At 42.5% G+C, this 21,732-nt stretch overlaps 1 protein-coding gene across 2 annotated transcripts in view; it reads right to left on the reverse strand.

The window, feature by feature from the left end:
* Window positions 1–19,449, reverse strand: part of tsc1b (TSC complex subunit 1b) — a 30,131-nt gene extending 10,682 nt beyond the window's left edge. The window contains exons 1-15 of one of the 2 annotated variants that reach the window (XM_080756807.1): window positions 19,374–19,449; window positions 16,158–16,368; window positions 15,703–15,806; window positions 12,779–12,931; window positions 12,466–12,610; window positions 11,705–11,859; window positions 11,420–11,493; window positions 11,143–11,321; window positions 9,858–9,979; window positions 7,892–8,054; window positions 7,362–7,483; window positions 6,095–6,191; window positions 5,010–5,117; window positions 3,512–4,223; window positions 1,932–1,975 (exon numbers count right to left, since the gene is read on the reverse strand). In XM_080756807.1, coding sequence (XP_080612933.1) covers window positions 1,932–1,975; window positions 3,512–4,223; window positions 5,010–5,117; window positions 6,095–6,191; window positions 7,362–7,483; window positions 7,892–8,054; window positions 9,858–9,979; window positions 11,143–11,321; window positions 11,420–11,493; window positions 11,705–11,859; window positions 12,466–12,610; window positions 12,779–12,931; window positions 15,703–15,806; window positions 16,158–16,266 — 2,287 coding nt within the window. In that variant the 5' untranslated portion in view covers window positions 16,267–16,368; window positions 19,374–19,449. Of the gene's footprint in view, window positions 1–1,931; window positions 1,976–3,511; window positions 4,227–5,009; window positions 5,118–6,094; window positions 6,192–7,361; window positions 7,484–7,891; window positions 8,055–9,857; window positions 9,980–11,142; window positions 11,322–11,419; window positions 11,494–11,704; window positions 11,860–12,465; window positions 12,611–12,778; window positions 12,932–15,702; window positions 15,807–16,157; window positions 16,369–19,373 lie in introns of both variants that reach the window. The other variant, XM_080756806.1, reaches the window with a different exon arrangement.
* Between the last annotated feature and the right edge of the window lie 2,283 nt (window positions 19,450–21,732).

Consider the following 21,732-nt stretch of genomic DNA (forward strand, 5'->3'; position numbering starts at 1 on the left):
TATTTGATTGCATCAAAATACCAACAGCTGTGGTCCGAGTTTCTCCAATATAAGATACAATCAGATAATTATTACTGAATGCAATGCCATCACAGACCACCAATTGAAAACATCATTTCAGACTATATGACCTTTTTTCACTGAACATAATCTGTAGGACAACTTTTAACACAGTTAGTAAATGTAGTAAAATTGTTTGTTGTGAAAGATGTTTTTACTCTAAACTGCCCTCTAGTGGATGCATTGCTTAATGTCCATGGTCCATGCCAACATAAAGAATGCATTAAAGTAGTGGTTCTCAAAGTTTGATAACCACACCAGTGATAGTAATAAATATTACGTTATACATTTTCCATAAATAAAGGGAGCAAAAATAATTATCCTACCTAATAATTAAAATGAATTAATTAATTAATACAAATAATTCAAAAAGAATTACCCTACCTAACTTACTCAGCATACTAAAATTGCATTCTGGTGTCTCTTCAGAAATATTCAGTGACTCTAAAAGTCTACCAAGTCCAACATGAAGGGCTATATGGTCTGACTCTGGAGGATACAATGGTTGCGGTGATCCTAAAATGAAACACTCAAGTCCCTGAAGGTAGATGTATGTGTCCCTAGTGAATACCTTTTTGTGACATAGTGCCGCCCCCCCCTCCCCAAAAACAAAAAACGCACAGAAAGCGTACATTGGGCCAACATCTAAGAGCACAACTTCCAACATTATATTCAGAGCCATGGTTTAAAGAATAAAATAAAATAATAAAACAAGTTTTACAGTGAATATACTCCAACATAGCACGTGGGAGTTGAGGAAAAAAGATCTTGAGAACTCGCTCGAAGACCAAAGTTGACAGTCACCTGGGGAGCTTAATTTTCATTACAGCACTATGCTAAGTTCTTTCAGGAGCAGTGTGTTTCTTCTCATACAATCAAAAATACATGACTCCTATCATTTAAGTAACCGAGGGTGAAGTGATTCAATTCTGATGTTAGAAGTCCTATATGAGTCTGCCAGAGGAGTTTTGGCTAAAAGGACAAGGCGCTGCTACTGTGATCTGCAGCTGGGGGAAATTAGACAGACATTCTGTTTCTGGCTGACCGAGGGCGCGAAAGGGCGCGGGAGGGAGGGAGGGCTGTGTGGAGGGAGGCTAGGCCACACAAGAAAACCCTGAGTGTTCATTTAACCACAGCTAGTGTGACAACTGACCCGTAAATGATATTTTTGTACACCGTCGGGGATAAATCTTTCCACTCAGAATTGTGCACAAAGTGGGGAGAAGGACTTGCATAGCGCAAATTATCCGAACAGTCATCTACTTTATTCACTCAACAATCCCTGACCCAAGAGTCTTAACCCCTTGAATGCTGAATAATCCATGACAAGTTGTTACTAGATGTCTTTCTGACTAAATTCATTAGAAGTTTTACTTTAATTCCAAGCCGATTCATTCCCATATTCTGGTAACGTGTCATTGTTCCGACCGCTCATTAGTCCGACCCGTTACCAATACTACTAACCCTATCCCAAACCCTAACCGTAACCAAATCAATAACCACACGCAGAAGCCACGGGGTGAGTTTTAACTGTAGGACTAACGGACTAATGCGCAGTCCCCCATATTCCAATCGTCTTTTCCCCCACTAACATGTTAAAGTCATCTACTCTGGAATCTGTGACTCGTTCTAAAGTAACTGGATCTGGAATGAAAACTGCTTTACACAACGCACTTCTGTGGCTTAAGAAAAAAAAAGTCATGAAAATATCTGTGATATTTTTAAGTATGTATAATTTTGTAAAGGTTGACATCGTGACAGATCTCTGGCCATGCCTTGTGACACCAAACGCTACTGCTGCAGACATCACGATAGTGGCTTTTATCAACGTTGAACTGTGTTGTGTCTTTTATCAAAAACAGATTGTTTACCTCCAAAGTGCGTCCAGTCAGCTGACTTGCTTGGCAAAGGTAACCTGTAAAAGAGTGGATGAGAGGGGAAAAAAACAGCACTTAGTTCCATTCCAGCAAAAATGGTCTGTTTAACTTTAAACCACTTGAACCCTGTATATTTTGTCCTCCAGTGTCTACTCTTTGTAGCCTGAGGACGAAAAGAGAAATTTGATGTTCCCCCGAAACTAGTGAAAATAAGTAGAGATATTACAATTCTAAAAACTGCATTCCCGCAGGCAGCATAAGCCTGCAGAATTTTTACTTCCGATTTTTTTTCATCGCACCCGGAGTGTTATGAGCACGTAGAGAACACAGTTGTGAACCGTAATCAATTCATATTTTTAAAAAGGCATCAAAAAGGAGATCTCGCAGCCAGGGGCGTTTGGACCAGAAGGCGTCAAAAGGCGATCTCGGTGGTAAAAGAAAAATCTGTGGTCTGACAAAATTTGAATACACAATACTGCTTGTACACGTACACGGTACACCTACTTCCCGTTTACACTACAGCCACTTTAATGCTGTACATTGCCTTCAATGATGCAATAAGTAATGAACCCACCCCCAACATATGGTGCACACATACTGTATAATTATATTATATAGACTTTGGGCACAGAGTATAATCCTGTGTTGTCGCTCATGTACAGTACAGATGCTGTAATTAAAGTTAAAAGCCATGGCATCATTCAAGTGTGTTACAGTGACTTAATCATTCGACCTTAAATAGGGTCCTTCCGATGCATTTATGTTCTCAGTGGATCTGAAATTGCACATAGAATATGCAGGGACTGAGGAAGCCTTTAACCTAGTCTGCACATTGTTTGGGTGCACCTGCACCCATCCCCAGAATGGGCTATTACAATCGAAGCCGATTGTGGAGTGGTCTCTCCTGATCGGATAAAACTGGTATGCCGACCTGGACATTTAGCTTCTCTTTACTAAAGTTCCAGGCTTTCTCCTTTGTAGATGAGAACGCCTGGCAACAAGGCTACTGTAGGTGCAACTGGTTAAGAAACACAACCTCAGTCAGCTCTTTGGAATAGGTTCTCTGTTTCAGCTGATTAAATTCCATCCAGCAAGCTGAGCCTTTGGTGAAGATAGATTAAAAGGTAGAGAGGGTGATAGGGACAGTTCTTCTGCTGTTCATAGATAAACATAGCTGGTTGTCTGAGCAATATACAATCTAGCAACAGAAATAAATGTAGAGTATTTAGCATAATGTACAATTAATTGGTATATTATAAAAGCTAGAGGGTAATAGGGAGTCAGTACTTGGACCAGAGGAACTGTCCGTGAGTGTGTCCGTGTGTGTGGGGAAGGGTCAGGGCAATAGACAAAGGCCGTAGTTGTTCTCAAATGGCTCAACAGAAGGAAAGTAAACATCCCAGCCAAATCCTTCACAGTAAGCATCAAAACACGACATCACTGTTGCCCGTTACCAGGCCAGGATACTCAACATTGGCTACATAATGAAAGAACATGTTGTAACACACATTTCTCTGCCATTAGCAACAGAGCGCCTTGAAGACAACTTGGAATTAGAAAGCTTAAGCACTCACCTCTTGAGAACCTTATCGTGGGCATCGCTCCCCTGCTGAACAAGGCGATCGAGCACCTCCAGAGGGGAAGGGGACACCACCCCGTCCTCCTCGCAGTCTTCCAGGACGTCCTCCCTCTGGGACAGCCTCTCCATCGCGGCCCGGTGCACAGCCTCTAAGGTCTTCTTTCCCACAAAGTGTGAGGCCGCCCTGGGCAGAGCCAGGTCAAATAGGGTCTCGTAGGGCAGCGAGGACGGGGTCTTATTGCAAGGGCTGGGGGAAAACAGGCCAAATTTAGCCGCCTCATCCTCCGGGGCGGAAGGGCTTTGGTGCAGATGGTGCTCGATGGGCGTGAAGACGGACTGAAAAGACCAGGGCTGCTCCAGACCCAGGGCTCCTGGCCCCCTGCTGTCCTCCAGACCCAGGGCTCCTGGCCCCCTGCTGTCCTCCAGACCCAGGGCTCCTGGCCCCCTGCTGTCCTCCGATCCTCCACCGGCACCGCTGCCGAACACACCCGTACCTGGCGCACTCTCCGCTTTCTCTGGGGTGCAGATGACATTATCATGGCTGTCCCGGATTGAGCCTCTGGGCTGCGTGTTGGATAGGGTCTTCTCCTGAGCCTGGCTGCCTGTCAGGGTCTCAGTGGTGTGGTAGAATGGGGAGTCAAATCCCCTCAGGCTTGCCAGGTCTCGCTTATCCTCTGTGATTTTCAGCAGCTCCTCCGTGATGGCAGCTGCTTTGGGGGTAACCACAGACAGCAAGATCATGTGTGTTAACTTAACCCTGAAAGTTTATAGTACTAAAGATATTACCGTGTACTGTATGTAGTACTAGTGTAGTATTGTAATATAGCTTCATAATCATAAACCATTTGTCTGTTCAGAACCTTCAATTACATGGTGTTTCTTATGGTGATGAATGAGGACACAATATTCCCCATTTCTTATTAGTAGAATCTTTCATTTCCAAGTTAATTTGGTTGTCTCCACTGACTTTAACAAAGTCAACATTTTCCAAGTTAAATTTAAATCGATATGGCCGCAGGGTTTTATTAAAAAACAATTATTCCGTCTCGTTTCTGCATCTTTGTCAAGGGGGTCAATCACTTCGGAGGTGGCTGTTTAAATTAAAATAAATTAAAAACTGCACTGATTTCAAAGGTTTGTTTGGTTCACTTGAGTGTAATTATTATTATTACGTGTAAAATGAGAGTCATGTAGGGTTAATGAAAACAGGGTGTTCCACCACCAACGGTTGCAACTGCACGGCGTCCAAACACAACGTGACGCACTCAATGGAGCCCCGGCCTTACTCAGGAGTGAAATAAGTGGTAGTGAAAACCAGTAGTGGACTAGTAGTGCTCTACCACAGGGTCAACACTTCTCAATATTAACGCAGTATACTTTCAGTTCCTACTTTTCATTGCATCACAATGAAAAGTATTATGTTACTTAGTTTACCAATTATTTTGGTGCCCACGCCCCACAGGTTGAGAATGACTGCATTAGGCTTTACTCACCTTCTTCTCTCTCCTTCTCCGTTCTCAGCTGAAGGTCAAGCTCCTGTTTCTTCATGAAGACCGACAGCTCTGTCAGAGTCAGGGGGATGTTCCCTGCACCTCCTGTATCTGATGATCATGATAGGTATATAGAATGCAAATATTGAAATCATCTTTAAACACTTGCGCTGGGCCATAAGACTTCAAATCAATATCACGATTATTTCAAACTTTTACCCAATCAGCACCGGGATTTCTTTCAAAATAGAAGCTTGGGGTGCCGTGAAGAAATGGCCGCTTTTACTCTGTAAGCCCCCCCCCCCTTCCGTTCCGGACAAAAACCGGGAGACATATTTTTGCTTGCTTACCTCGCTATCATTCCGATCGCTGAATAATCGCTGAATAATCCCTCACTTCATATTTTGAACGAGACACATGTTGAAGTCAGAAATGAAGTGCTTAGTATATCCATCTGGTCAAAACCACGGAGAGCTCCTTAGATTACGCGGGCAGAGCCTTTCTTTGTGAGCAGTAAACAGGGAAGTGAACGACAACTCGCATGCGAAGAGCAAGGAGTATGGTGCAGAAGGAGAGGCAAACTAAAAACTAAAAAAAAACTAAATCAGAATAATTCTCTCTCGTTTGATATCAATGAAAATGAGCTAGGACACGTGTACACGTCCTTTGGATCCGTCGGTTGGATTAGTTATGACGTCGTACAGTCTGAATGGGTTAAAAAGGAAATAACAGATCTAGAAGCCCAATGTGTAGATCAGCTATTTTCACAAATGTTGTATGCCACCATTGTACTTAAAGAACAATTGAAGACTTTTTTTATTAACGACGTTTTTTGTTAATGAAAGAAATTCAATTGCCTGAGTTTGCTCCAGTTCCTTCTTTCTTTGTGCCTTACGAGGCTTGCTCCTGAGATGCACTGAAGAACCAGTCTGGAATTGTCTTGAGGCGCATTGGAAACCACCCCCCTCCTCCCCATTGTTCCTTACATTATTTTATACTTTATAAAAATGGGGTATACAGAATGTAGCAGCATATCTGAACTATAAAAGTCTATACAATAAATATTCAATATTCACTTAATGACTAACCTCTGATGTTGGCAACCTCTCCTCCACCTTTCTCTGGTTCTTTCATTGGTTCCTGCCTCACCAGTGCAGGCTTAGTAGAATCTCCTGGTCGGCGATCCTGAAAGTTTAACAATTCATAGAATTATTACCGGATATGTGCCTAACAATTATTGCCAAATTGAACACATTGGTTAAGAGACTTTCAATGTTCTCATGAATAAAATAAATCATTTCAGACAAATCTCTAAGCAGACTGCACAGAAACAAAAACAAAGAAAAACATGCTCTGCACTCTGTTCAACACATGGTTGAGTTGAACAGAGATAATAAAAACACAAACGCTTTGTTTTAATGTCTCATTTTCGAATTGATTTATTAGCTCCAGTTGCGTGTCTCCTAATTATCTTATCATTTATGTTGTGTGTCGGGCAGCTAGGCAGTCAGTGAGTGAAGGGGGTCGGTGAGAAAATCTTCTATTGACCCGACCGTTTCAGTACCCAACATTTTTTGGACCTTTATATTTTGAGTTAATAAAATCACCTTAACAGCAACAAGTTGTCTGGTTTTGTTTGGAGTAGGAATCGCGTCACAGTACCTGCCGAAGCTCAGCCAACCCCACAGGCAGACTTAACCACTTTCACTCCCAAAATGTTTCAAAAGTTGTCCATCTACTACATGCTCACAATGCATCACATCACAACAGTCTGACAAAGTAGGCCAAAGTAGGATATTCATTTACGAATAGAAATTAAAATTATAATAATATGGACATAGAGCGATGATATCCGATGGAGTAACAAAAAACATTTCATGGATGCACCTGGGACGTATCCTCAGTGGGTCTCGCATCATCATACCCCTCAATCAGGCGACCCAGCCAGGAGTGATCAAGTCCCGACTTACGTCCCAGTAGCTACCCTCAATCAGTCCCATTAGGGAAAAACCAGGGGCACACAATCCGTTGGAGGTACTACTCCAGAACTACTCTGCCAGGGCTGGGAGGTACACTTCTGGCACCGAGTTATTTATTTATTTACAAGCTTTTTTTCTTTGGTTATATATTCATAAACCCCACCACAGACACTGTGTGTACTGGGCCTCGTCTTCATTTAGGCCCCCAAAAATAGCAAATCTACAAGCTCACAACGTAAAAGAGTCCTGTGTGCCTACTGCCTAGTGAGAACATATCAGATCTACAAGCTCACAAAACATAAATAAAACGTTGAGTTTCCCGAGTCAGACAAATGTGTGGAAGAAAAGTGTGAAATCATGCGAAGGCATGCGGTACCTTTCTTGGTGGACTAGACTGGACAGTGTTAGAAGGCAGGGAGATGATGGGAAAGTCGTCCGACAGGGTCGGGGGTGGTGAGGTGGTGGCTGGAGTGCTGGAAGCAGGTGTACCTTTACCTCCTGCTGGGCAAAAAAACACAACATGAGTTTGAGTCAAGAGAAAAACTTCACTAACTAGAACTACAATAAAAATAATATATATATTATTACATTTCTATTTAGTTTATATGAATAGCAGAGTGTCGTGCTACAAGCTATGTCTTCTATTTTTGAAAAATCTTGAAAACGTGTGTAAATCTTTGAATATATATATAAAATCTTTGCTTCTGGGAGGTCCCTGGAACATCATATTTCGAGATGGGGGTCTGCGGCCAATTACATATCATTCTGGGGGTCCTTGACATGAAAAGGTTTGAGAACCACTGCCACAGAAACATAGGTTTTTCAGAAAACTGTCAGGATTTTAAGAAGACATTTTTTGTAGAATCTGGTCTCGGGTCTTAATGGGTTTTAAAGATGAACTCTGACCTGAGGTGGACTGGAAACGTCCGGGGAGGTGAGAGGCACTGTGGGAGAGCTCCAAATTGGGCGACATTCCCCTGGAGGAAGGGGGCGTGGCCATGCCACACAAGGAGGAGGGGCTCCACAGCGAGTCCTTACCCCCGCATGAGTTCAGTTCACAGCTGGAGTTCTGACGAGGGGACATACAAATTAATGGACAACATTAAAGCTACACTGTGTTAACATTTTGTTGCTGGCTCTCTTTTTACCACTGAGTTAATAGAGCATGCCCATTTGCTCAGGGGAAAACACAGAATTTTGTGACCTTCAGGCATTACCACGTGTCAACCACTAGTGCTTAACCCAGACCACAGGTTATAAGTGTCTCAATAGAAGAGCAGGAAGAACATCACAACCACTGCAATTGTGTATGTTATATACTGTAGTCTACCATTTACCATACAGATTGGACAAAATGAAAAGTTACATAGTGTAGCTTTAAGACAGAATATACCCCACAATCATGGCTTCCAAACTTCACTAGCACCATATTACAACTCAAATGTGTTTATAGTAAGACAAAAAAAAGAAGCCCAACCCTCAAAGGTTGACCTCGACAGCTGTGTCAAGTGCAACTTCATTAACAAAATAATTAGAAGATATCAGTAGTATCGGTAATAGAATATCCAGAGTTCCAGACTAATACTGACTAAAGCTCGAGTTATACTTGTATACTAATCTAGGATTAGTATTAGTAATCAACCTTAAAAACCCCTAAAAAATGATTTGGCCATGTCTCGAGACCCCCACCCCATCCCCCCCATACAAATTGACGGCTTACAATGCCCTTAATAATAGAGAAAATACATAAACCAGATATAATTGTTAATGATTATGGCTTTAATTATTAAAGTGTATATATGTACTGTATGTACATTGTCTATGTAAACTCTTCATTTCCAGCCATTCAGTTGCAAAAAAATAAAATATCTATATTTGTTTTACACATTCAGAAAATAATCTGGTGAACCCCCAGAAATAATTTGACGACCCCCCGTGAGGTTGCGACCCACGGGTTTAGGTTGAGACGGTCTGCACGCGATATATTGGTTTCTTTCCAACACATGTTCTAAAAATAAAGCCTTCTATATAAAAGTATTCTTTGTTTTATAGGGAATAATTAACTTTATCATAATTACATATCCGTTACCATCATTCTAACTACAAGAATAGGATGAATAACGAATGAAAGGAGTCATGAAAGAAGCGGTACGTCATTGTACCACCATCAACCATACTTTATGGCTAAGGAATTCAATCTTTTTCACCTCCGCATATGCCAGAGAAAACAGCAACTGAACCCGTTTGAACCCCATGAACTGACAGGCTATCTCATTCGAAGCGGTGATAGCATGGAATCGAAGTCTCCCTATTTTTGTTAGGTTGTTTTTGTCTCTCCTCTCCAGGATTTCCGCCTCGGTTCGAAGAGAGTTAACAGATTGACAAGTCCCCAGACAGAAAACACAGCAGACCCCATGCATGGCTGGCCCAGAAATAGAGGGAGAGACAGCATCGCCACGGCAACCAACCCCTTGGACAGACTACACAGGGGTGGCAGGACAAGGGTGGGGGCGAGGGCATGTTTTGTTACTCCTGAAGCCTGACTCGACCGCCTGCCAGCTTGCCCGCTTCGATGACTCAAACCCTGTCCACCCACACTCTGCATTCCCTCCCTCCTTGCCGCTACGAAAACAAGGGGGCTATTCGATAGCCTGGTAGACGGGAGGGAGGGTGACGAGCATGTGATCAGAGGAGAACGATCCAACTCACTGACACAGCTTATATGTCGCGTGTAAACAACGCAGCCCTGCACACAAACAACAAGAAATGAACTACCTTCTGCAAATCCACGTTTAGGGACACAAACTGCTCATGCTCTTGTTGATGAACCAAAGAACATACAGTAATCTGGCTAATAAACGGCTGTCCCTACCTGCCGCCTGGAGGTGGGTGGGCTACGGTAGGACGAGGGCTGTGTCCCTGAGAAAGGGGGCAAGGACAGGGGTGGGAGTAGTGGCTGTCGTGGAGTGGAGAAGGGTGTTGAGGAAGAGCTTCCTGTTGATGTTAAGACAGAAACATTCAATAGTACTGTATATTTAGCCATGCTAAAATTCGTGCTCAAAAATCAATTCTTCCTCTGTTCAAGTTTACAACCATGATATCTGCAGCAACATGGGGAAATCAACTTACATTTGCGTTTACATTTGTTTGCTATCCTCCTGGACATTTTTCTAAATAGAAATGGAACCTTTCTCTCAACCTTTCGTTCAATCTCAGCGATTCCCAACCTGTGGGTCAGGGCTCATGTTTATCATAAACAATGGATTGATTAATTGTTCAAATAAACACGCCGACAATGCACATGGTCCACCCATATGTGCACTTAAAACAGTGGTCAGGTGGGTGGGACGCAAACACTGTTGAGATTTATAAAACAGTGGTCAGATAGGAAACACTGTGGAGGTTTTCAAGTGGGCCCTGACCAGAAAAGGTTGGCCATTGTTCTGAAGGTCATTTTCACCAAAAGGTTGGCCTCATTAACACATTTTATCTTCAAGTGTAAAGCAGTGTCGCTTTCTTTTTCCTAGATATGTTGCTAGGTAACCACAAATCCACTCAAGGTTTTGTTAGATTAAAACGATATTTAAATGAGACCATTACGTCTCTAGTTAGCCTGCAAAATACATGCAGATGACACAACTCTTGGCTACTATTAGCTTTTATCAAGACCTGCTTTTGTCTGCAATTCCATAGTAGTTTATCTTTTATTTGAACATAGTCCACAGATTACTTAATGCATAACACTGTCTGCACCGTCTACAAATACATACCTTTTTTCATTACATTGTACTCAAACCGACGTTTGATACCATGATGTGATTTCATTATAGATGTTAGTGTAAAAACACACAGAAAAACCCCACTAAAAACACATCAAACCAGGCAAATGCACATCCTGTTTTGACTGCACAAAGAGTTATTCACTGCGTGTTGCTTCCCATCACAAGACTGCATATTTAAGATTAACTATGATCTCCTTGTGCGTGAGATCTGAAGATTTTAAAAATGTCAACCTCTGAAGCTACACTCAACTGCATTTGTGCTTCTTCCGACAACTATTTTTCTAGTGGTCACTAGTCGTCATGAAGAAGAAGTCATAAAGTACACCTTGGAAGCACTATGCACTTTGACATTATGTTCTGTTGTGTCCTCCTCACCATAGCTACTGTGGAAGTCTGTGTAGGGGCTGGATGTGCAGTCCTGGGGCCGGAGCTGGAGGTGGGAGTAAAAGTTCTCGGGCATGGCAGCATAGCCCTCTTCACACGAGGCCTCCTTGGGATCTAGAGACACTTTGGCACATTCGATGACGATGTCGTGGATTTCAAACTTTTTCCACCTGAATTAGAGGACAATGTTATACAGAATGCCACTTTGCTAAATGAAAGCCGTTAGAGTGGTTATGGAGTTAAAAGGTTAGAGTGGTTATGGAGTTACCTGCTGGGGTCAAGCTCATGATCCTTGGTTCCCGTCACCAATTCTGGATGTATACGAACATGCTCAAGCATCGGCTATGTATGGGGAGTAGAGAGAGAGCGTTTACATATGTTATCCATTCTAAGTGAACTGTAAAGGCACATTCCACAGTTCCTTACTCAACAAAAGTAATTTCAACTGGAGAGAAAAGTGGCATTTGACTCTTTTCTGTTGAAAATGTCACTTTGTGCGATTAAAAGGGGCGCACAACCAAGTATGAAATTGAAACAAAGTATCAATACCGACCTTCACAACTTCCTCAAATGTCTCCATGTTCTCTTTCATGCTGTAGTGGGAGCGCAGGTAGGAAACAAAGTTGCAGGGGTACATGCCATATAGGCGGTGGAAAAGAGAGTAGACGCTGGCGTGCAGATGTATCAGGTACACTTCTGAAACATGCCCTGGGGGATGGAAGAAAACATCAAAGACAACATACATATGGTGCGATAACGCATGACAAGCTGCATAGTTAACATACTCTACCATATTGGTCAACATAACGTGTTATTCAGTAACAAAGTTCTGGATAGCAGCTTTTATCACTGGTGTAGTCTACCACTATATGCTAAATACGTAGTATGCCATGCCAATTTTTTTTGAAAAATGAAATAAAAGCGCATACCGCTTTTGCTTGGTTTACTTACTTAATACTTACATTCAAGAAAATGTGACATTATTGAGACATAGTATACCGACGTGCAATAACGTATCCCACGATTCTGCTGGCCAGGGGAGGTAGTTTAGAGACCAGGATTACTTTTTTATGTTTTTGTGGGGGTACCTATCCTAGGGGACACGGGAAGAACATGCAAACTCCACACAGAAAGGCCCTTTCGCCAACCACTGATGACGCGGAGGGGAGAGCACACCCCCAGCGGGAATCGAACCCAGGACCTTCTAGCTGTGAGGCCACAGCACTGCCAACTGTGCCACCGTGCCCCCGCTATAAGCAGTCATTATTAACACCCAGATCCATGTTTAGCATGCGACTCGGGGACACTTCATACCGGGATTCTTCAAGTTCCAGGATGCCAGGCGGCCGAAGATGTCAAAGAACTCCCACAGGTGTTGTTTCCCAGCCTGGGGTATCATCGGGAGCAGAGTGATCAGCACCAACAGTCCGGTGATCAGGACCACCACATCTGTGTCAGTCTGACACCAGTGGAAGAGGGAAAAGTCATCAGTGGAGATACAAGACATTGATGACAAGAATGCTAAATAAAATAAAAAATAACCACAATTATAAACACATTATTCTAACACCACCTGATCATAATATAATAATTATAATAATAATGACCGTGGGACATTGGGTCATACCTTGAGGCATTTGAGCAGCGACACCAGAAGAGGGTAGCGGGCGATCTTGTGGATCCAGGACGGCTGCTTTCGGATGACATGTCCCAGCAGGGTGAGGGTGGGCAGCCGGCAGGACTGTTTGGCCATACACTCGTTCATCCTGTCCAGAAGGTGCTATGGATCAATAAAGGAGAAAGAGAGAAAGAGAGAGACATTTTAGATGATGCATTTGCTTATAGCAATGTACAGTGCCAAAAATAGAGTATAGGTATTAGAGGAATAGAGGGTATATTTTTAAAACTACAGTCCCAGAGTCATTTGAGAAATATTAGAACAAACGAAATGTCAATAGTAGACTATTTTGACTCAACTCAAAAGCAGACAAGTACTTTGCTGGTTGCAGCTTTTCATATTCAGGCTATGTGCCGTGGGCATAGCGCCATGGAGTGTGAGAAACCAATCGATGTACAAGCTGTCAAGGCGGTGTATGGATAGCATTGCAACATTACAACATGCGTGTAAAAAATATTTTTCAGCAGCAACATTTGTCACATTATTATTGTGGTTGGCGTTAGTCTCAGTGAAGTTTATTAAATAAAGATTGCGGTCTGTCTGTTCCACACAGTGCGGCACACAGTTCTGTGTAAGAGATGCCATTCAGTTAAAGCTCACTTTTGATTAACACCAACATACGAAACATGTCAACATGAACAGAGAGAGAGGGAGAGAGAGAGAGAGAGAGAGAGAGAGATGCAGTTTGACATTACTGCAATTACAGCAAGTATAATGTATTATTGGGGCATGCCTCTTGGCAGAAATCTTCGCTCAACTGAACATAGAAGTTATTGTCCATGTTCCCGCCATCAACTGTAGCGGTGCACGCAAATGACGTCAGCCTCTCTACTGTTGCTGGATTACTGACAACACTCCAGCACATTCAGTGTGTAATAGTCATTGGAGATTTTAACATTGTTATCGAGAAACTTCACTCAGTATGTGACTTGGGAAACACAAGAGAGATTAACATGCTGTATGCCAACGTTAAGAACGCAGCCTGCCACCACCAGGGCTGTTCAGCAGTAGTCTGAGCTGGTAGAGAAGGAACTGACAGAAGGCTATTGGACAACTGACTGGGATTTATTTGAGAGGATCCATGGTGAGGAGCGAGCGTGGAATCTTCTTTGCGTTTGAATAAATGGTCACGCCCCACTCCTACTAGTAGTAGGGGATAAAGTAGCGTCGTCTCAAGCGAACTTGAGCAACGAGAGACACCACCGGGCGCGCTAAAGCGTGCGAGTTGCTGTGTCGAACGTTGTGAAGTTCGCTTAGGCACCTCAGCCCCGTTCGAGTTGCAACCCGATAGGCACAGAATAGTGCATCATGTTCCTGCAAGAGCGTTTGCCCCGACTGCCACTCAAAGTGGATACTGTCCTTTCACAAGTGCACTGGCCAATCACAGTGCATCCTTACTCAAACGCGAAAAGGATTCCATGCTAGCTGGTGAGGGCATTAAAAGATTCTCGTATTGTATTAGGGATCACAAATGGACCATTATCTCTTTTTTTTCTTTTTTTTTTCCTACGCCCGAAAAAGGGAGTGATTACTAATCAATTATTTGATTAAATTATCGATTATTTTTTATAATAGATTAAATCAACTGTTGCATCCCTAGACAACTGATGTTTTAAGATTAAATGTGATATGCTCACATTGATAGATTGCTCATGTACTGTATTTATGCAGACCGATTGCAGACCTTTACTGCCAGAATCCAAGGCTAACCATCTCGTTTATCATGGATTGTTTTTGTGTTTCAGTGATAGTTGTGCGTGTCTGGGCGCAATGTACAGTTGCTGCTCCAAAGGGAGGAGATGTGATTTGTGAATGACCAATAGTGCATTTCATTGGTCTAGTAAACCACGAGGAAGATACACCAAATAGGATGAAATAAATGATGTTGGCCTACATTCATGCGTCTGGAAAGGGTCATGTGCACACAGGGAGGTTCAGGCCTGTGTCCGCTCATGTAAACACTCGAAACACCCGCTTTGGCATTTCAAGAAGGGGGGCAATAAAGAGGGCTCAGGGATTAACCCATTGAGACCTGAGGCAGTCTTCTAAATCCTTATGTTGCTATATCAGTGATACTTTTTCATGTCAAGGACGCCCACAATTAATATGGATTTGTCCCCATCAGTGATTTGTAAAGCAGCGTGAAAGATGACCAATACACAACTGCTTGACTGTTGCTTTCCTTATCCTGTCATCCTTAAAGGGAAACCCTTTTTGCAAAAGAAAAATATGTTCATGACGTTTAGAAGATTTAGCGTCATTAACATATATTTTTTTGCAAAAAGGGTGAAGTGTGCCTTTAAGCTGTCATCATATAGAACACTTTAATTACAGATACATATTATCCAGTGCCGTTTCCTAAACAATGCAAACCTAGTGTTCCTACTGTTCTACCAGTTCTCCAAGAAATCATAGATTGAGGAATTAACCTTTGCTTTTATGAAATATGGGAGACCATTAGGTTTTTATGGAAGATGCAACATATTGTTAGTTTGATCAATTCAAATACTCTTTAATATTAACGCTTCTGAAGAGAAATAACTATCTGCGCGATGTAGAAATGGGAAATTTTGCTTCCTGCTTTTTGGGAAACGGAAAAGTGAAAGTGGTTCATCTGGCTGGCACTCTATCGCCATTATTCTGAAGGATTCAGTGGCACCACTACAAGCTCACACCACATTGCATGGTGACCTTGTAGATCAGACATTTTGTGGAACATCGTGTGGAACATCGGCATGCACCCATGTATAGATCATCCTTAAGGGAAAACCAAGATCTAGCCAAGAAAAAGACACTCTGGCCTCCATCATGGATCTCAAACGACCAAAGTCCGGCAGTGTGGAGACTGACAACTTTAATACACGAGGTCTCACCTTATCGTGTGGCTCTCTGATGGAACTGAGGATATGCATGGCCTGGGCAGAGTTAGTTTCCAAGAAGTAGTCCACCAGGACGTTCAGCAGCATGGACCCTCGTTCTGCAGGAGGGAAGAACATCGACCCATTGAGACCTGAGACTAGACGTTCCATGTCAACAACCCCAAAACTATATGTAATTGGCCGCCGACGCCCATCTGAAAATATATTGTTCCAGAGGCCCCTCAGAAGTATAGCTAGGTATGAGACGTTCGCTGTGAAAGAACATACTGTACATTCAAAGATTTGTACACGTTTTCACAATTTTTCAAAGATAGCAGATCTACAATCTTATAGCATGGCAGTCAGTGGTAAATAAACATTGGTACGTGCGACATGCTCGACTCACCAAAAGAGCACAACATGGGATCACAAAATCATAATGGTGTCCACAGGCAGGTGAACCGTCTTACCAGTGCTGAGGTGCTCATTGACAACGCCTCTGATCTCTTCTAGTTGACGGAGGTCAGAGGTTTCCAGAAGCGGGAGGAGGTCGGCCACATTGGGCTGCTCCCTGGCCATGGTGGCAGTACGGGGCGTCTCTCACGCAGCACGTCCCTCCCTGCCTGCCTGGAGGGCTCCCAGGGCCAGTGGGCCACCCGCCTTTACAGTCTCCAGGCACCGCTGCAGGAAACGCAAGTCAAGTGTTAAACCCATTCTGACCTGAGATCAGATTCTAAAAATGTCTGTTTGAAAATGACAGTTTTCTGAAAAAGCTATGTTTCTATGTCAGTCGATTTTTCAAAAATAGCAGACCTACAAGCTCGTAGCGCGCCACTCGGATGCGCGCTATGAGCTTGTAGATCTGCCATTTTTAAATAGCTAAAGCATAACGTAATGCTAACACCAAAATGGGTTCCCACCCAAAATGGGTTAATACAATAAACTTTTATATTAGTTCATGGTAAAATCAATAGGGATTTTTTTTGCTCTGATGTCCAGTATAAATGCAACCAACAGTCAAACTTTTCCCATTGATGTATATCCTAGAAATGTACCGAGTGGACCATGATGAGTTGACCCCAATTCCTAGGTATGTACACAGGACCAGAGCCTGTATGAAGAGTTTCTGCCTCACAAGCCCAAGACACAGTGAATATCTAACTCTAACCCCATTTACTCCACCCATATCAAATCGGTCAGTATTAGACATGCATCATTCCACTGCCAAACATTAGCGGACGCTAATATATATGCAATATGAATATGCCTAGCCTCTCTGTTGTCATTTTGCTTGACATAGGACAAGAAATTGAAGAAAAGATATGCAACCACAACTAAATATTATTTTATACAGCATACTCATTGGGCTTTTAGTTTTAACACCAAATTCAAAGAGTAAATATGATTTTCTTTTAAAGCACCAGACCTGACACACAAGAAGCACAACGATTTCTGAGAAATGTTGTTTGAGACATGATTTGACCTCAAAGTTGCTATGGTGCTTGCTTGAATCTAATCTTTTCTTGCCAGTCTTCGTAGTATACAATCTGAATTCTGATTTCCTTTAGCTTAACCTTCACACCAACATCTTCTAAAAGAATAAATCTAGGACAGGTTTAACAAGGCTTAATAGGTCATAATGAGTTAATCTATGCAGGTTTTCTGAGATACCATTTGGATTTGCAGTGACTCAGCTCACCAAAGTAACAGAAAGCCAGAATGACATTTCAAATGCCCATCCAAATAGTTACAAACTACAAAGCAATCCTTACATATTGCTTAACAATAGTAACTAATCAGTGGACGAGAGCTCACCAGCGTTCTAGACTTAATTTAAAATCCCTGACAAACAGGTCAATGAAGACAACACTGGCATACAGGCATGATCATAATAGATGCTGTACCGTAGACCGTTTCTTTCAGCAGTGTATAATTTTAGTGGAGCAGACAGATGCATAATCTCAATGAGGCTCTCAAAGTATTTACATACTAAAATATCCAGTGAAGAGTAAGACTAGCCATTCTGGCCAGTAAGCAAGACATTAAGAAATGAGTGGTTTGTGTGTGTGTGTGTGTGTGTGTGTGTGTGTGTGTGTGTGTGTGTGTGTGTGTGTGTGTGTGTGTGTGTGTGTGTGTGTGTGTCATGACAAATCAGAACAAGAAGGCGCTAACGCCTTAAGATAGCCGTGGTTCACAGAAAAAAGCCACATCTCGATCGTCTTCTGGGTTATCAATTAACTGCCCCGTCATGGGGCTAGTAGTTGGGACATGTAACTGTACTGTACTGTAAGTGGATTTAGGCCAATGTGAATGTTGTGTAGCTTTGAGTGTCTTGCGGGGCCGGGGACCCATGGTCGGTCAGTCAGTCAGTCAGTCCAGTGACACAAACAGGATCCACCCTGCGTGTGACCTCAAGCAGCCACTCCTGGCAGCTCTGGAACGCTCCGGGGGACACAAAGAACCTTTATGCTGCCGAAGCACTTCCATGTAAACACTGGAAATTGCATTTGGCCGTGTACAAGCTGTTACGCACAGCCTCCTTTCGCATGCATCCAGTCCATATTATAGGCAATTCCACATAAGAGACGATCATAAATGAAAAATGTATGTGTGTGTGTGTGTGTGTGTGTGTGTGTGTGTGTGTGTGTGTGTGTGTGTGTGTGTGTGTGTTGCACTCTAGGGCAATACATGACATACGTGTGTGTGTGTGTGTATATATATATATATATATATATATATATATATATATAATTTGCAACTTAAGCGCAACATTCTGAAAGTGGTAGTAAACAATATAGATAATTAATTTAATTTTAAAAGGTTAGGCTGAATGTGTCATGTAATGTTGACAAGGCAGTCCATTTCATAATGTAGGGTCACTGAGGTCATAATTGTGAAGTCAACGCACACCATTACCGAGACTGCTGCAATAAAATGTCAAGCCCCAACCATGCATAATTTAATATAATTAAATTTATTATAGGTTCAATAATAATGATAATGGCAAGAGGCCGTGGTCGGGGTCGATTCTCTCATGAGTAAAATTAATCGGAATTTTATTTTTCAGTGTGCACTGTGCAGACAAGATGCAATAATTGCACGGAGAGAGAGAGAGACGCATAAGAAACGACCAAAATGACTCATGGCGATCAAAACATCATGTGCAATTACCGTGCGGGTAACACTTTGCAGCTCCTCTAAACATTATGTTGACAACAACAAGCATATAGAATAGATTTTTTTTTAAACACAACTAAAGCAGTGTTCGGCAATATGAATGGACCACGGACTGCTGGCTTGGTAAACAACCCTGGCTGAGAGAACAATGGGCAGGGTTCGCTTTACTTTATCCGATTATCTTTGCTGGCATTATTGTAGCGGTATACTCATACTTCAACGTTCGTGCAGTTATGAAACCGCGGCGAAGGAAAAATAAATACATGACTACATGTTAGAAATCAGTCAGTCTGATATTAACTGTATTTTCCTAATGAAAAAAACAAGTCAGTCACACCATCGCCGTTGACAGCTAACGTTAGCTGCAACTAAGGAGTAGTAGAGGATGAAGAATCATCCATTTGACACCCGTGACTGCTCTGCGGCAACGCGCGCCATCCAACTCACGTTGAATACATGCATTATATCACATTTAAAACAATAAGTCGCAAATAAATGGACCTGTTTACCTGTTAGAGTAACCGCACTCCACAGGGCGCCGCCATCTTGAACACCTCACAGCCCATCCCACCGAAGTCCTCCTCCGCCTCCGTCTGCCTGACTGGCTGCATGCAAAGTAGTCCCACAAGTTATCTCCCCAGATGAGACATTTTACGAAAAATGTATCGATCTAAATTACATTGCAATTATGTTTACTGAAATAATATCCCCAATGCTTTTGATTATTGTTCATAGTTGTAAGTTGTACACATTCCAGTTGTGTTTGCAAAGAAACCAAATACTTTGTTGTTGTGAAAGGTAGAGGGATGAATTTGTGTAATGCGGTTTCGCGTGACACAGGTGGTACACGCATGCGCGTTAAAATAGGCTGGAGTATTTAATTATAATTGAAAATGCAAATATGTGTGTACAGTGTTCATGTTCATGTGTGTGCACTTTTACAGTCTACGGTGTGCACACTGTGTGTGACTGCACAGACAGACACCTTTGATTGATTGATTGATTGATTGATTGATTGATTGATTGATTGATTGATTGATTGATTGAAATATTTATTAACAGTTTGCAGAATTACAATACATTTCAAGCACAAACTCAATACAAAGACTGTTAGTGGACGAGTGGACGACCCAATTAAGCATTAGGCCTACACTTGTTTACAAGAGTAGCCTAATGTGTGGAATGTGAAATGAGTAGCATAAAGAACAAAAATTATAGGCTACCTCACCTGACATATACCTCACCTGACCTTATTAACTAAAAATGTAAGTTTAGCCGTTACTGTTTAACCCATGGGTGTGTTGCAATATGCACTGTAGCCTACAATGCAAACATGAAGGCGAGTGTGCTCCGGTGCGGTATTTCCGAACGCGCCCGTAGGTATGAGTGACCCTTTTTCACTGCAGCCAAATATTGTATAATATTCCTTCAAATGTGTTACCAATGATAAGTAATTAAGGCTCCAATTCCCTTAAGGTCAAACAGAATCAAAGTCACAGTTGCTGCTATAGTAATAGTGCATGCAAGCTCACTGTAACTCCTGTAGGCCTACAGGATGTAACTATCGACCGACCGATATGGTTTTTGGCCGATATATCCGATCACCGATTAGTGGACAATCAAAAAGCCGATAGCCGATATTATGAGCCGATTAATTAAAGTTAAAAAAATATTTTTTGTTGGTGCAGGAAGCACCAACATCGTTTCAGTAACACTTCCCCCCTCCATCAATTGCAGCTTTTTTTTTGCTACAGCGCAAACATGTACTGTAGCAGCATATATATATAATTTTCTATCTATCTATGAATGCACCAAGTGTGTGTGTGTGTGTGTGTGTGTGTGTGTGTGTGTGTGTGTGTGTGTGTGTGTGTGTGTGTGTGTGTGTGTGTGTAATTGTCCAGAACCGCGCCAAAAAGGCCTCTGACCGGGCTCTGGACCGGGCCCATGCCCAGCGTCCATATGGAGCTGGCCTGTTCTGACCTCACAGCACTCCATATTTGGACCTGACACAAGACAGAACTCCACAAGCTGGCTGCATATACTCCCTATTTGGGCATGCCTTACAAAGAACTCCATATATGGGCATAAAAGGGAGACAGATTATCTGGGTGGGGCATTAATTTACAACTTGCATCGTACCAATTGAAGTAGGTCAGTGCCCAATGGGCTGTAGAGGCCCTACGGGCACCGTTCTAGTTTATCAAAACCGGATTTTCAATGAAAGTGGTTGTTTCACCATGTTTGCGCATTCATGAGAAATATAATAATCGGTCGTTTCTTTCCGATTATTTGTTTTTAGCACCGATACCGATATTAATTAAAATCATGAATATCGAAGATATGGAGTGTGTTGCATCAATCACAAACAAATCACTCAGCTCCATATATGGGCACAAAGGTGGGACACACAGACAGACAGACAGACAGACAGACAGACAGACAGACAGACAGACAGACAGACATGATCTGCTAGGTCTCATAGTAAGTGCTCACTGCATTCGCAATCACTGCGTTCGCAATGAGGCCCCTAGAGTTCGGCCAGCTATGCAGCCCTCACCTATGTCTATGCCTATCCACACTTTTCCTGGGCTGTGTGTGCTCCAGTTCCTGTCAATTTGATCCAATGAAAGCCAATGAAACTGGTCAGATGACCAATGATATCCAATTAAATCAACAGGAACTGGAGCACACACAGCCCAGGAAAAGTGTGGATACATGGAGACGGTTTGTGTTGTGTGTGATGTCAGACCAGAGGTCTAGACAACGTATTTAAGGTGTTGTAGAGACTAAAAGAACATTGAGAGACACATTGAAAGAGGAAAGAGCCAAACAAGAAGAACCACCACCACCAAGCTCCCCACCACCATC

Source organism: Protomyctophum bolini (assembly GCF_963924005.1).
Source record: "Protomyctophum bolini genome assembly, chromosome: 22".
NCBI lineage: Eukaryota > Metazoa > Chordata > Actinopteri > Myctophiformes > Myctophidae > Protomyctophum > Protomyctophum bolini.